Source organism: Sciurus vulgaris (assembly GCF_902686455.1).
Source record: "Sciurus vulgaris genome assembly, chromosome: 14".
Classification (NCBI taxonomy): Eukaryota; Metazoa; Chordata; class Mammalia; order Rodentia; family Sciuridae; genus Sciurus; species Sciurus vulgaris.
This window is the reverse complement of record NC_136475.1, coordinates 52,724,757-52,742,948: the sequence shown is the minus strand read 5'-3', so window position 1 is coordinate 52,742,948 and position 18,192 is coordinate 52,724,757. Positions and strand designations below refer to the sequence as shown.

The 18,192-nt window shown below is 42.5% G+C and overlaps 1 protein-coding gene across 4 annotated transcripts in view; it reads left to right on the top strand.

Moving 5' to 3' along the window:
• SPTBN1 (spectrin beta, non-erythrocytic 1) overlaps positions 1–18,192 on the top strand; it is a 181,037-nt gene that overhangs the window by 144,187 nt on the left and 18,658 nt on the right. For all 4 annotated transcript variants that reach the window (XM_079110171.1, XM_079110172.1, XM_079110173.1 and 1 more), the window contains 11 exons: positions 11–767; positions 1,567–1,769; positions 6,340–6,430; positions 10,247–10,393; positions 11,284–11,547; positions 12,667–12,891; positions 13,326–13,415; positions 13,589–13,870; positions 14,563–14,693; positions 15,947–16,151; positions 16,536–16,910. In XM_079110171.1, the coding sequence (XP_078966297.1) occupies positions 11–767; positions 1,567–1,769; positions 6,340–6,430; positions 10,247–10,393; positions 11,284–11,547; positions 12,667–12,891; positions 13,326–13,415; positions 13,589–13,870; positions 14,563–14,693; positions 15,947–16,151; positions 16,536–16,910 (2,770 nt within the window). The remainder of the gene's footprint in view (positions 1–10; positions 768–1,566; positions 1,770–6,339; positions 6,431–10,246; positions 10,394–11,283; positions 11,548–12,666; positions 12,892–13,325; positions 13,416–13,588; positions 13,871–14,562; positions 14,694–15,946; positions 16,152–16,535; positions 16,911–18,192) is intronic.

Below are 18,192 nucleotides of genomic sequence, written 5' to 3'. Positions count from 1 at the left end.
GTACTCACAGGTGGAGTCAGTTCAGAGAACTGGTGGACAGGAAGAAAGATGCTCTTCTCTCTGCCCTGAGCATCCAGAACTACCACCTTGAGTGCAATGAAACCAAATCTTGGATTCGGGAAAAGACCAAAGTTATTGAGTCTACGCAGGACCTGGGCAATGACCTGGCTGGTGTCATGGCCTTGCAGCGCAAGCTGACTGGCATGGAGCGGGATCTGGTGGCCATTGAGGCGAAGCTGAGTGACCTGCAGAAGGAAGCAGAGAAACTGGAGTCTGAACACCCTGACCAGGCTCAAGCCATCCTGTCCCGGCTGGCTGAGATCAGCGACGTGTGGGAGGAAATGAAGACCACCCTGAAGAACAGAGAGGCCTCCCTGGGAGAGGCCAGCAAGCTGCAGCAGTTCCTGCGGGACTTGGACGACTTCCAGTCCTGGCTCTCCAGGACACAGACAGCCATCGCCTCGGAGGACATGCCCAACACCCTGACCGAGGCAGAGAAGCTTCTCACGCAGCACGAAAACATCAAAAACGAGATTGACAACTACGAGGAGGACTACCAGAAGATGAGGGACATGGGTGAGATGGTCACACAGGGACAAACAGATGCCCAGTACATGTTTCTCCGGCAGCGACTACAGGCCTTGGACACTGGATGGAATGAGCTCCACAAAATGTGGGAGAACAGGCAGAATCTCCTCTCTCAGTCTCATGCCTACCAGCAGTTCCTTAGGGACACAAAGCAAGCTGAAGCCTTTCTTAACAACCAGGTAACAGTCACTGCAGCCTCTGCTTTCTTCCTGTTAGAACAGGTTCTGACTGCCCTCTGAAACCTTTTGACCAGGGCAGCTGGTTTAAGCCACGCCTGTATGAAATTAGATGGATAATTCAGAGACATATTTTCCTTGACCGTTATGACATTGAAATCCATCACAGTGTATGGGACAGGATTTAAGATTTTTGAGGACACTGTCTTGCCTTGTAAAGTACGTTTCCATTTCAGCTACAATTGAGATCTCTTGGGGTATGGCTCTCATAGTATCTGATTGAATTGGCAACATTCTGTGAGTGTCAGTGCAATTTAAAGAGTTCAGTGAGGCTTGTTTTTTGTTTTTTGTTTTTTGTTTTTTTTAACCAAAGGGCTCTTTCTTGATCTAGAAGGATCAAAGACTTCACCCAAGGACACAATGCAGAGAATAGGGAATGAAAAACAACTGAGGGTGGTCACCTACATCAGGGTTGTAGATCTCTCTTCCAAGAGAGAATGAAGGGAATGCTGCAGTTGCCTTGATGAGTTGAGGACCCTAGTTGCTGACTCAGGGAACTTTGATTACTTTCCTTACTTTGGGGGAAAAATAAATTCAGCACATTGAACCACTTAGAAAGTTTGGCCACTTATGGTATACTATTGGGATTTTTTGCCTCCCATTTAATTTTATCTGACTCAGTAGATTTTTGTGATACAGTGCAATTAAGCAGGTGTGACGTGTGGTACATGGAAATGTAGAACATAAGAGGTCTTTTGTTAATATGTCATCCTACTGTGGGTTTCTTCTCTTCTAAAATAAGGAGTATGTTTTGGCTCATACTGAAATGCCCACCACCCTGGAAGGTGCTGAAGCAGCTATTAAGAAACAAGAGGACTTCATGACCACCATGGATGCCAATGAGGAGAAGATCAATGCTGTTGTGGAGACGGGCCGGAGGCTGGTGAGCGATGGGAACATCAACTCCGATCGCATCCAGGAGAAGGTGGACTCTATTGATGACAGGTACAGTTTTCTGAGATTCTAAAGGGAGTCTTGCACCCTAGGACTCCTGAGCTATGAGTCAGTGACCAAAAGTCTTGGGTCTGTGGGTATAATTTTCCTAGTGGGCAGAATGGGCCCCTACCAAAATTATATCTACCTATACAACACATGGCTGCCTCAGATTGTGGTTCTTCTAAGATACATACAGGTGTCTACCAAAGATAAGAAAGCCTGAGAAGCCAAGCTAATCCTCAACAAAAGATCTAGAAGAGCTGTAGTGCAGAAGAGCAGTCAGGTATAAGCCATGCTCTTCACCACCTGTTACCCAATGAGACCTTGAGAACCAGACTTTCCCAGCCTAGGCCACATTCGCCTTTATCCATGCAAGACTTATCTGATGCCTGTCAAGAGAAAGGAAGAGAGGGCGAGGTTTCTTTGTTCTTATTATCTGGCAGAGCCACAGAGCAACATTATCTTGCCTTCCTTAGAAAATGGGCTTGGATAATGGTGTAATAGGATCTTTTTCATGATGAGAGAAGATGCCATTCTCTTTGATCAGGACATCTCTAGGATTGGGTACTTTTTTTCCGTTTGCATTATTATTTTCTTTTCTGAAAAATTTGCTCCCTCTCTTAAAAGCCATTTGACCCTATTGGCTAACCCTCTCACCCTACCCAGATCAGAATTTGGATACAGCAGCACAAACTGGTTCTGAGCCATCCAGTTCAATCCTGGACTGGCCCATCTGGATCAGTCACTATCCTCTGTTCTAGCCATCCCTCTGGTCCCAGTTTAGGCCAGATTCAAGGGCTCATTTGAGACTGATGTCAAGACCTCTGTGGCCCTGGTGTTCAGTTCAGAAGAAAGAAGTGTTCTTTTGCTTACCACGTCCAGAAGGGTCTCCTGGGATTCTGGATCAGGTCGTCTTAAAATAAGATGTGAGGGAAAAAGGCAACTTATTATTCCCATAAATTTTGAGCTCCCAGAATTAGCATTTCCAGTCTCTGTACCAATTAAGAACCTAAACCTTAAATTTTAAGGATGACTGTTGAATAATTTTATTAATTATAATTTTGTATTTGTTGCTTTTAAAACAGCTACAAGAAATAAAGATATCCTTCACCAAAGCCTTCTTAAATGAGTATAAGAAACAGAGAATGAGCAATTCTTAACCTAGAGAAAAACAATTTTCCTCTTCCCTAATGTTATCTCCATCATTGTTTTGTAAATGTGGTGCCTCTTGTTCCTCCATGTTAGATACACACAGCTGGTTTCCTCAAGGCAGGCTTGACCCTTAGACTCATTCAGACAAAAGTACAGCTGCCCTGCTGCTTCCTGGACTTATTTATGTGTCCCCCAGTGCTGCAGCTGCATGGGAATATTGGGAGCAGGTGAGACTGTCAAGACCAGCGGCTGCTGGGTCCAAGAGAGCATTAGTAGTCTTCCTTTCTGGCTTACCCTTACTTTTGCCCTGGGCTCCTGGAGTTCCCAAACTTTCTTAGGACTTCATAGTATTAAAAAGAAATAGAAAAAGAATCCTATACTATTGATAAGCATGAGAAAGATGCTAGAGGGGGGCTTTCCATTGATTTGCCCTCGATAACTATAATTTCTTAACTAAATTCTGATTTCATTTTAATACCCCCAGAGGACTTAAGATCTGAAACTAACCCTAAAGGATCCTTGTCTATTGTAAAAATATACAAAGAAGTGAGGTCCAGGTGTTGTAGGTATACAACCCAACTAGATATCCTTTTTTTTTTTTTTTTTTTTTTTTTGGTGCTGGGGATAGAACCCAGGGCCTTGTGCTTACAAGGCAAGCATTCATATTCAGGAAATTCCAGCAGTTACTACAGAGTTAGTTTGTTGAGGGAGATACCAGAACAAAGACTAGCTCTAACACACGTGGGTATGGCAAGTAAGGCACATGTGGTCTTCAGAGTGTCTGAGGCTGGGTGGAAACCATCCTGCTGCCCAGCAGCCTGTCTAGGGATGTGGATGGGAGAAGGATCCTAAAAGGAAAATTTCAGCCACAGCACAGTCCTAGTAGAACCAAGACCCACATTCAGCTTCAGAAAGGGAAAAAATATAATTACCAAACTATTTGCTGGCATCTGAGGTTCTTTACTCTTCAGTGGAAGCCAAGTTATACCCAGCATCTGCTTTATGCTTCATGTGATAAGGGAGCTCTGAGTCTTGTTTGGGGGGCAGGAGGTGAAGATAGAAGCCAGAGAACCTTGTCCAAAGAGCACTCTTAGGACTACAGCTATGTTTTAGAAGGTCCTTCTTGGGTCCTCCTGGTAATGGAATCCATGACCCAACTTTGAGAGGCTTTCAGGGTCTTGCTGCTAGGAACCTGTTCAGCCACACTCACTTCTTTCCAGTGTTCTCTGAGACAACAACAGCTTCGACTGCCTACATTGCTGTTTGACCCCTCAGAACACAGCATGCAAAGGCCATCAGCACACATGCCCCTGGAGTAGAGTCATTTGAACTTTTAAGTCACCAGCCTCCTTTTCCCCTTCTTCATGGTCCTGTTTTTATAAGAGAAAGATTACCTGAGCAGAGAAATATGCAGGGCATGCATGAGACTTGAATGTATATCTGAGAAAGACATTCACATTCTGTCTAGTTGTATTTCTCCCTTAAGGAATGTTTTAGACAGAGTCTGAAGTTGTTTTTGTTCCCATTATTTCCACAAGTGTCAAGGGGGCATATCCTATGGGAATACCAGTATCTGTGAGTCTTCCTTGCCACTGGAGCACTTGTGTGAGTTGTCATGCCAAAGCAAATGGAATCTTATATTCAAGGCATTTGACTTAAAAAGGCAGGACTCCTGCATTTGGTCACTAGCTCCAACTTAGATTACCTCTGTTCTGAAGATTTGCTTTATTTGATTACACTCCCCCAGAAACGGAGCTAGATTTTGATGGTAGGGAACTTCAAGAACTTTTCTTGACATTCCTTACCCATCCACATTTTTAGATGACAAATTCCTTTTAGCCCAAATTTATTAGAATAGTATTTTATTTTTTAGTTTCTGATTAAGGATAGCAATGACAAAGTGACTTTGGCCTTTATTGATTTTTTTTGTTATAAAGGCAGTAAATTAAAACTCCAACAAATGTCTAAAATTTTGAGGGGGAACTACTACCCTTAATCCCATCACTAGCATGTGCTGTTTTTTTCTGTCTAATCTATGCCTTGGGGTTTCACAGCATATAGGATGTACAAGTTCTTTTCAGTTAGCATTATAAAATAAGTATGTTTCTATGCTTGCATTTTCTGGAAAGGACATGGGCACATTAATATTCCCTTTCCTGAAGCTATGGAACCTCTTTCAACTTGAAAAAAAAAAATTAAAAATCTTGTGTGTATCTAACGTGTACATGACCATTTATTTCCATTTATAATAGCCCTGCAGTTCTACAGCTGCTGTCAACTGCAGGAGCCACAGAAGCAGGGGACTTCTGGTTCACCCAGCAGATGGTAGCTGCAGTGCTGCTACTGTGGTTTGTTTCATCTGCACTTGCCAAGGGCCTGTGTGACACTAAAGATACTTTCTCCTGGGGAAAGGTCTTCAAAGTTAGCCGCACATGTTTCTGAGGGTCTCTTCCTCGCTCCTGCCATGGGGGCTGTTGGGATGGGTAGTCCTTGCCCCCCCCAGACACATGCAGCCAGCAACTGGTTTGACAGTAAGAGTGAAAACCCAGCTCTCTATTTGCACTGTTCCTTTGCTGTTAATATTCTGCAAGCAGACTGGCACTCCATCGCAGGTTATGTGGGAATGCCAGGTGAGCATGTTGGTGGGGGTACTCCTTGATCCTCAGGGTTGGACAGCTGCCTCCTTATAGTCTTGGTCTTTGCCCTTGCATTCGTGTTGCCGTTCTTACAGTGTGGGGGGACCTGCACCACTGGTGCTTGAAAGAAATTTGCCAGCAAGTGCAGTGTTCAAGCTGAGGAGCAAGCACCTCCTTTCCCTTATCGTTCATTGAGTTCAGCAGCTTCTAAGTCTTACAGGTTTTTTGTCAAAGGCTTTGTGCTTTAACTTCTTTAAACATAATTACTCTCATCTTTTAAAAGTAGGACTGAGTAAATATATAATCTCACAAGTCTAAAAAAATTTTATTCCTGGGTTTTTTAATTGTATTTTTCTTTAAGTGTTCTCAAGATGGGAATCTGTCAGGAAACATTTGTTATAAGCCAATTTCATGATTATATGTATTTTCTTAACCTTGTCTGTATTACAGTTAGGAGTTTCTGGAAGATGAGTTTCAGATTCTCCAACAGTACTTTTAATGGGAGCTTGTGCACATTGTATGCTTAGATTTTTTTCCCTAGCACTAGATTAGAAAGCACCAAATTAATGCAGCTCATCTGTGTCATTGGCCTTTTATGTAGCTTGGAGAGGTGTTTGGTCTCTCTTACACAATGGCTTACTCATTTGAAGAATACTAAAATCTTTTCATCTTACCTTCACCTACTGGAGAACCATAAACTCTTGTTGGCATATATAGAAACCCTGGAAAGAAACTGACTTATAAATTCTCTATTTCTTCTTAAAAGATTATTTTTGTTATTATTCTAATAGACATAGGAAGAATCGTGAGGCAGCCAGTGAACTCCTGATGAGATTAAAGGACAACAGGGATCTTCAGAAATTCCTGCAAGATTGTCAAGAGGTATGTTGCTCCTCAGTCCCTTCTTTCCTGGTGTTCAATAATAGCCAACCAGGGTTAAGTCAGAAATCTCCTTGATGAATGAGGCTGGAAATTCCTATCAACCATTTGATTTTTAGGTAGAGAGATATGGCACTTTGTCAATTCTCCAACCTACAAGCTGCCATTTAGAGGAACTAGATTTCTGTAATATAGAATATTATAGGACTTATACGGTCCATTACAGTAGCTATCAGCCACATGTGGCTATTTTAAGTTAATCAAAAGAATATAATTTCATCACTAGCTGTATTTTAAGTCCTTAGCTGCCAAATGTAGATCAGTGGCTACTAAAGCAGACCACACAGACATGGAGCCTTAACCATCATTGTTGAAGGTTTTATTGGACAGTGATGTCCAAAAATATTGCACAACTTGAAAGCATTTTGTCATTTCATGTAGGTATTAACTCTTTATAAAGTTAGGTGCATTTAAATTATATGGCAGGAAAGAACTAATAGGAACAAAAATTGGCTGCCAAGTAAGAAGCAAAGATTTAAAAGCTATAAACTAGATTTCTTACTCACTAGATTGTATTCCTAAGATATTCATCTTTCAGACTCCTTAGATATGTGTCTAACATGCCAAGAGCAGTAATCCTGATTTCCGGCACCAAGTTTTAACACGTGATACTACTCTGATGATTCTCGTGCTACTTCATGCTCCCGTGATACATGCCCAAATAAACTTCGAAAACTAAAGTTGACCAGAAAAATGTAGTCTCTCTGCAAGCTGGTTGGAGAAAAGCATCTAGCTGACTCCACAGGTGTGAACACATGAGCATATCATGCTTCTCTGTTCAGCTAGAGAACAAACAGTAAGACTTAGTTCTCTCTGGTTTGCTAGACTAAATACCCTTCAAGGCAGACACAGCATAAGGAACATCCACAAGAAAAGACCTTGGGGATCAAGGGGTGGGGGCAAGATCAGGACATGAGCTGAGAATATAGCTCAGATCATCACAATACTTTGCATGCAAATGTGTGGTTGTAGGCTAATGTCAGGTGTTCTGTGCCAGCATACAAAGTCTGAAGTGGGCTGTGAAGAGCGCATGTTGCGCTGCACCAAGCCCCAGTAGGCCCTTCACAGTGGAGAGAGTCAGAAGGATAAGGCATTTGCAGGTCAGCTTTGGGAACTTCAAAACCCTTGGTAGAGAAATAACAAGCAAAGTGGTGATATATATTATTCTGATTAGAATTTCCATCACTCAGCTTTAGTAAAACACATCCTTTTTTTTAGTTGTCAGTAGACCTTTATCTTATGTATATGCGGTGCTGAGAATCAAACCCAGTGCATTACATGTGCTAGTAAAGCACTCTACCACTGAGCTACAACCCTAGCCCAATATGTCCTTTTTTGAGCCTGAATTTCTGAGAATGGAGTTTGTATAGATAGGCCATATTTGAAAACCTACCTACTATGCTGGTAGTTAATGACATAGCACCCAGAGGTCAGATTTAATGCCATTCCTGGCTGGCTCTTAGTGGTGTTTTGAGTTCTTGGAAATTCTGGAGTTTGTCTTTTTCCTCCTGGGTGCTTTGGCTGGAAGAGGCATGGATTGTGAGATCTGTGCTGGTTGCTACCCCCGTGAACACCTTCTGGTCAGGGGCAGCTATTAAATTTGTGCTGTAGTGGGAGTGAGCAGGGACCCACACCTTTGTTCCCATTTACAGATGGGGTTGCAAAGAGCATCCTGATCTTTGTAGTGTTATTTTAGTGAGGTGTCCTGAAAAAATGATGACTGATTTACGAGGTTGTTGCTTTCTTATTTTATTCTCTCATACCATGAGCAACTCCTGTTTTATGAAACATGATTTAGGGTAAGGCAGCGTGCCTAGATGTGTGGCACAGGGATGTGATTGCAATGCTTTATTTTGGGCTTAAATCAATGCTTAAAGCATTTTTCTTATCTTTTTCCAATCTGCACAGTGTTCTTTTCTGCAGAGAATGAGTGTATTCTTAAATGACCTTTGTAAATGCCCACAAATACTGACTGTGGCTCTGGTTCCACATTGCTGATGAACTGGCAAGTTCCATAGACCCACTGCATTGTGCTGTGTCGCACGATGCTTTATCTGTAGGATGATGTGTTCAGCAAAGAGCAGATTTGTTTATAAGCCTCTGATTTTATGTAGTGCTCTCTCTCCCTTAATCCCCCTTGGGTAGGTGGTTATGAATAGCAAAAATATGTGACTCTTCTTAGCAATTTGAATAAATAAATACCTTCTATTGTAGTATTTGGTTTCCTTTTAACCTTTTCCCATCTTAGATTGAATGAATGACCATAGTATTTCAAATTTTAGCCACTAACATAACTAGAAAACAAGTAATTAAAGTAAGAAATTTAGTGTCTTTGTTGTATGACAGATCAATGGTATGATTACAGAGGAAGTTGTGAGGTTTACTAGTTTTTTTCCCTCAGTAAAGAGACATCAGAGGTCTTGCTACCTTTTACTTTGAACCTTGCCCCCTTCAGTTTTCCTTCAAGGTGAATAGCCTGAGAAAGGTAGGGCCAGTGCCTGAGTTCACCCACTGTCACAGCCAGGAGTGTTCTTGTGGCCCTCATTCCCTTCCACGATATTTCTAAAGAACAGACTTTCTATTATTGCAGCAAATTTATGGGGAAGTCCTTCTCAGCAGTGGCAAGTGAGAGCAAGTGGCCTTGGGCATGTTGATTCCAAAAGTGTTTCTGTTGGTCTTCTGCGTCATTTCTAGACCTTGACAGATAAAACTATGAAGATATTTGTGTATAAACATGTGACAGTGACTGGCATGAAAGCAGACTTCTTGCAGGCTCCCAGGAGAAGGGACATGGTCCTGAAGATGCTTGCTGCTAATCTGTGTGGTTGTTTCTTTGTGTATCTCCTGCCTGAGCAAACAAAATAGCTGTGAATGGGGTAGAAATCAGGGCTCTGGCCATTGGTCTGCAGGCAGTAATGAGCAGGGCTAAATCAGCAACAGGAGGTGTGAGTTGGTGCCTGGTATTTGGCTGACTCTTGCCCCAAACCTCCTAAGAACTCGTTTCAGTCTGCCAGCAGCTGGCAGGCTTTGCATGGTTTTCAAGGGTTCTGTCCCAAGTAGACATCTAGGGTCTTAGAATCAAGCCCTTGGAGTATTCTTAGTCTAAATGAAAGTTCATTGGTGAACTAGAGGCTGTAGAAGAGGTGAAAGTGATTCAGATGTGAAGGAAACAGAAGGGCATCACTATTAACTTAGCCCCGCAGTGAGCAAGTCCCTCATGCTTTTCAGTATTTCCATACATGCACCAATGAAGCAGGGAGGGGTGGATAAGGGAGCAGTCTGGTGTTTTTAGTTGTTGTTGTTGTTGTTGTTGTTGTTGTTTTCGTTTTGTTTTCATAGAAAGAACTGAAAGGGTGAAGTGGCTGAATGAAGTGAAAGACAGTTAACCATGACTAACATGGTATAGCTGACATGGTATTCAGAAGAGAAAAAAGGCTGTGACTCAGACTGGTTAGAGCAGAAGTGTAAACCCAAGCTTTGGGGGGAAAGTTTATTGCCAGACAGTTTGAAAGCTGGCTCAGGGGTCTTACACTTCTGGATTTAATGTTAGATGGACAGTTTGGAACAGGTACAAATGCCTGGTAACAGATAACCTGTCATGACAGATAAGAGTTGTGAAGTTGAATATTCAATTGGCTGTTGACATGGAAAAATGCAATATGCATACTATGACAGAAACACAACCTTCTCCAAGCAGCAAAGAAGGTTGATTGATGCCTATGATTATGGTCTCTGAAACCTTCCTGATGTTTTCCCTAGCTGTCCCTGTGGATCAATGAAAAGATGCTCACAGCCCAGGACATGTCCTATGATGAAGCCAGGAATCTGCACAGTAAATGGCTAAAACATCAAGCCTTCATGGCGGAACTTGCATCCAACAAAGAATGGCTTGACAAGATTGAGAAGGTAAGTTAAGCTATTTCCACGTCATGGCTGTGGTGAGGAAAAATAGGGGGAAGCAAACTCCATTTTATTTAGAACATGTTTCCAGCATGTTTGAATTCTAACTGATCATTTACAAAAGTTACACAGTGAGTGGCAGTCCCCCTTGCACTCAACAGTTCTTGACTTCACCCACCATAAGGGAAAAAGGCAGAAAACCAATCAGGTGGTCCAAAATGTTTGATTGCTCTTCTAGCAAATCCTAGGAATTTGGTCTGTGTTGTGCATCTCATCTGCAGCTGTTGATGAACTGTGAACCTCCATGCGGTACCCACTGTCTTGATCATTTTTTGTGTGTACCTTGTGACCAGTTATTAGATACAGTTTCTTGGTATTTTATAATGCTATGCACTTTAAATTTTCCATTTTGCCTCAGTAACTACTATTCATCAGGCATTACGTTAATTGCCACAGTGTGTAATTTCTGCACAGAGAGATTCTGTGTATCTTAACTGAGCAGTGTGAGTTCCCCATCCTTTCTCTCCCTTCAAACTTTTTATACTATGTCATTCTCTTTAGGGTTAAAATAACATGTGAAGTCTTTTGAGCATAGAGTGGAAGGGGGATCAAGTCTTAGGTTATTAACATTAAATGTCTCATTACTCCACTTGAAACTGTCAGCTTGCAGTACATGATGCCCAAGTCCCACAAAACGTATATGATATGTGGAATAAGCCATTGGTGATTTTTATTGAGCAGTAACTTCCTGTGGAAATACAGTATGAATGTGTGTTTATGAGTGTTGAATAAATGGGTAAATCACAGATCACATATCATTGGTTTGTTTTCCACAATGACATTTACTCTCTAGCTAACTGTATTTATTTATAACCTTGCTGGTTTGTGTTTTCCAGGAAGGAATGCAGCTTATATCAGAAAAGCCTGAGACTGAAGCTGTGGTAAAGGAGAAACTCACTGGTTTACATAAAATGTGGGAAGTCCTTGAATCCACCACCCAGACCAAGGCCCAGCGGCTCTTTGATGCAAACAAGGCTGAACTTTTTACCCAGAGCTGTGCAGATCTAGACAAGTGGCTGCATGGCCTGGAGAGTCAGATTCAATCTGATGACTATGGCAAAGACCTTACCAGTGTCAATATCCTGCTGAAAAAGCAACAGGCAAGTGGACAAGGCAGCCTCATACCTGGGCCTGCATCTGTTTTTACAGTCTTGATCTTACCATTCTTACTTGCCCTCCATGTTTTCAGCCATCTGCCACTATGTTGAAGGGATTTTAATACCCAGCAGTGCTTGCTCTAATAGCATCCTGGGAGTTTCCAGAATCAACAGAAATGGTATACAGTATTTGTCGAAGTGCTAGGTGTCTGTGCAGTTACTGTACAAGATACTTTATAGATTATAAAAGAAATCTCAAGTTTTTATATCACAGTAAAGGGCTCTGAGGGCAAATGAATTTACCTTGAAATAATGGGGAAAAGTTACACTGAGGTTGAGAAAGCAGTTGATGCAGGATTTTCCAGTGGCTTCCCTGACTGGCTTTGCAACATGTGTGAGTCCTGGACCCAGCAATCCCTCTTAGAACCAATCACAAGATAGTTGTGGCCAAGTGCTGAGGCTGGCTTCTTTCATCCAGAGTGGCACTCAGCCTTTTGATAAGTGGTTGTTTAATTGGATCTTAGATAAAACTGTGCATAATGGAATTTTTTTTCATAGGTGTCTTTTAGTCATAGATGTTTACCTCCTGGGCCTGGGGTTCAGGGGTTCAGGGAGCTCAGTCCATTCCCAGGTGTGGATCCCTTGTCTCTAAACTGTCCATCTGTGGTCTTCTTGGTGTTATAATTTCCTGAGCCAGACACCTCTGCTTTCACTGTTGCCCTTTTTCTTTATAAGTCAACAATTAGTATGTGTCAGCTTTCCAATTAGAGAAATGAAGATAATGTTATCTTTCTACCTATAAGAACTAGAACCTCAAGATTTTCAGTCCTTTCCAATGATGAAACTGTTCTTTTCCCATGATTAACTTTGTCTCTTGTATCATTCCTTCCCCAAATTCCTGAATAAATTTAAACATTACTCCAAGCTTTAAAGTACTAGGAAGGGATGAGAAGCTGGAGTGTTAGTTGGTCATTTGATTAATGTAAGAACCATTTCTTGGGTTTTCCACTATATAAGTTCATATTTTCCAATATTCCACTTTGACCAGTGCCCAGCATTTCATAGGACCATCTGTGTTTCCCCTGTCTCTGATGTGAAGGTCTCTCCATCTTACACCCTTAGATGCTGGAAAATCAGATGGAGGTGCGGAAGAAGGAGATTGAGGAACTCCAGAGCCAAGCCCAGGCACTAAGTCAGGAGGGGAAGAGCACTGATGAAGTGGATAGCAAGCGTCTCACTGTACAGACCAAGTTCATGGAGCTGTTGGAACCCTTGAATGAAAGGAAACATAACCTCCTGGCCTCCAAAGAGATCCATCAATTCAACCGGGATGTGGAGGATGAGATCGTGAGTAGACTGTCACTGCACTCGATGCTTCTCCACGAACAGCCGTGCCTGTCCCAAAGCTCATGTTCTCACTCCCCTTTGGTGCTCATGTTGGGCCACATCTGTGAGCTTTTGCAGCCCACACTCTGCATGTTCTAGGGATTCTTTCCCTCCTACATATACAAGATGTTCTCCCTGGTTTTCTAAAGGTATGCCAGGATTTTAATGTCCCTTAGAACAGTGATTTTAAAAATAACCAGGAGGGTTCACAGTGACTCTTACATTGAGGATGAAGTGAAGTTTGGAAGACTTAACTCTTGCCATGTGTTGAAGAAGGGTATGCGTCCCCTGGCAACCCCTTTGAAGGGAGCTGGCCCCCTGCCATCCTTGCTGCCCTTGTTTCATATATGTGTTCCTCTGCGTGTTCCTGAGCACTTATTTTCAATTCTTTCCAGTTGTGGGTTGGTGAGAGGATGCCTTTGGCGACTTCCACAGATCATGGCCACAACCTTCAGACTGTGCAGCTGTTAATAAAGAAAAATCAGGTAAGCATCTCTGCTTGGGCTAGTTCAGTCTGAGAAATAGTCACTCCCAAATCACAGAGAAAGTAAGAGTTCTTTCAGGGCTTGTGACTCTTTCTTGACTCTGAAATTTGACATAAAGCACCCGGCTGTGGCCATTTAGCAAGGGTCTGTGTGTGTGTTTTGTTCCCACACAGACCCTCCAGAAAGAAATCCAGGGGCACCAGCCTCGAATCGATGACATCTTTGAGAGGAGCCAAAACATAGTCACTGACAGCAGCAGCCTCAATGCTGAGGCCATCAGACAGAGGCTTGCTGACCTGAAGCAGCTGTGGGGCCAACTTATAGAGGAGACGGAGAAACGGCACAGGCGGCTGGAGGAGGCGCATAAGGCCCAGCAGTACTATTTTGATGCAGCTGAGGCTGAGGCGTGGATGAGCGAGCAGGAGCTATACATGATGTCTGAGGAAAAGGCCAAGGTGAGCAAGCATCCTAGCCCTCCCTGAGAGGAAGCAGGAAGCATCCCTAGAAGAGCCTCCAACTCAGACCCTGACCCTCACTTTCGCTGGTGGCTCTGAATTTGTGAGACATTTTACCTGCTGTCTTGGAATGTTAAGGGAGCACGTGGTTCGCAAAGGTTTATAAAATCAGGCTTCTGTTTCCCATTGACACAACATTTTCTCGCCTGGATTCTGGTGTGCCATTAAGATTTGTCCTGTCATTTTTATTTATTTTTTTTCTAATACATAAATTTGCCAGAATTCTTTATACGATTACCTATAACTTTACAACATACAACATGCCTTTGAGACCTTTTCAAAGTATTTTAGTATATTTAGTATTTTTATCAACAAATCTGATAATCTGTAGAATTTCAACTAGTCGAATTTCAACTAGTCAAAATGCACTTGACCTGCCAGACTTTAACTCTGTGCCTCAGTGGGGTCTTAGTCCCTCTGTGTCCCAACTTTCTCATTGACAGAAGCCTCCTGTGGTCATATCGATGCTCTCAGAATGCTTCAGAAGCTGTTTATTCCCAGCCCATCACATTTCTAGTGTTTTTCTTTCTGATGATCCTCCTGCCCCACTGTGCAGTTAGTCTGTCCCTCCTCACAAAGTGTTATCAGACCAGAGGAGATGGCTATGGTTTTGACAGGCCTCCTCCTTGCAGGATGAGCAGAGTGCTGTCTCCATGTTGAAGAAGCACCAAATCTTGGAACAAGCTGTTGAGGACTATGCAGAGACAGTACACCAACTCTCCAAGACCAGTCGGGCCTTGGTGGCCGACAGCCACCCTGAAAGGTGAGTGCCATGTTTTAAGGATGAGATGTGGTTGTGGATTCTTGGCTCCGGTCTCTTACTACCCCACTCAAAAAGAAAATGGCAGTATTCATCTTAACTTAGTGGTGAGCTAGAACCGTGGGAAACATTTCTAAAACAGATCAAATTATCCGTGGTGAATAAGAAGGGTAAACTGTTACGTTCAGAAATTACTCTTTTGGTTAAATATCTCCTGTTAGCCGAGACCCCATTGAAAGATTATTGATCTTGTGAGTCAAAAAAGTACAGGTCGATTTGCACCAACACAGGTAATCAGATCATTTATCCTAGAATTGAAAAAGTTATCCAGTTTAGGAGAGCAATTATTAGTTTTAAGAGTAATGATAAATAAGAATACGTGGATCCATAAAAGGACTCCAGAAAGAACAAAATGATTTCAGCTCCTAACTCATATATTGAGTGCTCAGAATGGTTTAGGGAAGGAAGCAGGTGAGGGTGTGGTACTCACTGACTGTATACCTGACCCCCATGTTAACTTTGAGAGCAAGCATTTTAAGCCTTCTGTTTTAACTGCCTTTTGTGACTGAGATAGGAAAGGAATCAGCTCTTTGTGTTTAACCAAGGCAGGTTGAGTGAGATGAGGTCAATGGCTATGTTGGTGTATGATGTCCTTAAACTGTGCATGATCACATTCCCAAGAAAGTAGCTTTCCTGGTCTCTAGGGACAAGAACCAGCAAGCGCTTGTCTGTTGTATACTATTATGAGATTGTCCTTCTGGGAATAAATAGGAAGGATGGGAATTCAGTCTCTTTACCCAGGACCCAAGAAATGAGCAGCAAGATCCAGCCCTCTTAGGAGTGAAGAGCGTTCAGACCAAAGTTAGAAACAGTGTGTGACTGACAGGTGTGTCCCTCTGGCAGCATGGCACCTGAGAATGGAAGATGACTACAAAATTTTGTTAACTTTTCACATCACAAGAAATCCTAACTTGCAGAGCCAGTAGTGTAGAGTTAAGCTCCCTTCCCCACAGTCATTATATTCTAGATGGTCTTTACCTTAATTATTGTGTTTGGTTTACATATTAGCTCTTCATCATTCAAAATCAAGATCATGGTTTACAGAGTTTTTACAGGTTAAATAGGCTACCAGAAGCTTCCTTAGAGAAAATTGAGGTTGCACACTCTCCCATTATCTCTGCCTCATTCTTTTTCCCTTTGGAGAAGGTTGACATTTAAGATCTCTTTTTCTCCCCAACCTCCTGCCCCCTTCTCAGTGAGCGCATTAGCATGCGGCAGTCCAAAGTGGATAAGCTGTATGCTGGCCTGAAGGACCTGGCAGAGGAGAGGAGAGGCAAGCTGGACGAAAGGCACAGGTTGTTCCAGCTCAACCGGGAGGTGGACGACCTGGAGCAGTGGATCGCCGAGAGGGAGGTGGTTGCAGGGTCCCATGAACTGGGGCAAGACTATGAGCATGTCACAGTAAGTACTTTGGGCAGAGCATGAGTGATGGTGTGGGAGCCTCTTGGCCTTCCTCGTCTGTGAGCAGATAAAATGCCCGGGACTTGAATTAGGCTTGGGGGTTCAGTTTCAACTTGGATTTCTTATCTGGTGACTTTGACTTCTGTTGGCCAGCTCTCTGTGTCTGCTCCTCTAGTAATTATAAGAGACAAAGCAGTGCTGCATTGAGCAAGGAGACTTGATACAAGGTTTTGTAGCAAAGATCTATTGTTCTTAAATCATTCTATTACTTGTTGCCTCCCATTTAGAGGCTGTCTCTCTCTTCCCAGATGACAACTCATGTGATCAAGAAGTACAGTGTTTACAATGGCCTCACTGATTTCTTTACACACATCCCCATTTCAGATGTTACAAGAACGATTCCGGGAATTTGCTCGAGACACTGGAAACATTGGGCAGGAGCGCGTGGACACAGTCAATCACATGGCTGATGAACTCATCAACTCTGGACATTCGGATGCTGCCACCATTGCTGAGTGGAAGGACGGCCTCAATGAAGCCTGGGCTGACCTCCTGGAGCTCATTGACACAAGGACACAGATTCTTGCTGCCTCCTATGAACTGCATAAGTTTTACCATGATGCCAAGGAAATCTTTGGGCGCATCCAGGATAAACATAAGAAACTCCCTGAGGAACTTGGGAGAGATCAGAACACTGTGGAGACCTTGCAGAGAATGCACACCACCTTTGAGCATGATATCCAGGCTCTGGGCACTCAGGTGGGTGGAGAAGGAGGTTTCTCTCTACAGTGTCTTTGTGCATCTCTGAGTGTCTCTCTGTTCTTTGGCCTGAGAGGATTGCCCAAGTTAAACACACATGTGCACACACACACACACACACACACACATTGTTACAATGCTCCATTTGGGAGAGCTTTTCAGTCCATAAAATTCTAAGTTTGCCACATTTGCAAACATAGTTAGATGATTTAAATAAGTAAACCCAGATGCACACACAAACATTTGCAAGTTATAGGCCTTACTTAGAGTTTATATTATGTTAGTATATCCATCCAGAGCAATATTCAAAATAATACCTTATTATTTTCCATCAGTCATCCTAAAAGAGAGAAAGCAGGATTCTAACAGTTTGATATGCTTCATCTTTTTAACCCTCAGTATAAAATGCCTGCTAAGCACTGAGGTTTTGTCTAGAAGGTGTTTGACAAAGCAATAAAAATATAACAGTAAGAATCTAGTATAATCATTCTCTAGTTTCCTTTCTACTCTCTGCATAGTTTCCTGTTTTAATCTTAATGTTTTTTAGTTGAAAAAAACAAAAAAAACGAGTTTCATGGTCATGGAGAAGAAACCAATTTTATTAGAAATATTAGCCCTGAGCATGTCAGGGATTTTATTCTTATCTATTGAGAGTGTATTGATTATCCAGTGCAAGGATTAACAGGTGTTGTTTGTTAAAGGTCATACAGTAAATATTTTTGGATTCATGTGACAAAATACAATTTCTGTTACAGATACTTGTTTCTGCCATCTTAGCATAAAAAAGCCCCAGAGAGTGCTAACATTAACAGTGTGACTATGTACAGTAAATCTTTGTTTACAAAAAGAACCCAGATTTGGCCCCAGGAGACTCACTGTGCTTTGGCATTTTAGGGTTTGTTCTTTGGAGCAACCACTGTGACTGTCATTGTCCTCTTAGTTTTGAGGTGATGCTTGCAAAACATATGCCATCATAAGAGTTCTCTGAAGGTTTTCCAAAAGAACAAAAGCTCTGGGGCTGGGGAGATAGCTGTCGGTAGAGTGCTTGCCTTGCAAGCACAAGGCCCTGGGTTCAATCCCCAGCACCCCAAAAAAAAAAGAACAAAAGCTCAGAGAAACTTAGGGCCTGCCTTGAGACAGTTAGGAAACATCTTGACAACAGCAGGTCCTTCCTGTGCACCTGTAAAATCATTAAGGTTTTTTGCTTTTTAGAACTACAAGAGGCTAGGGAGACCTTAAAGTTGCTCCCTTGTGTTTTCATTAAATTCATTTACTTCTGAGA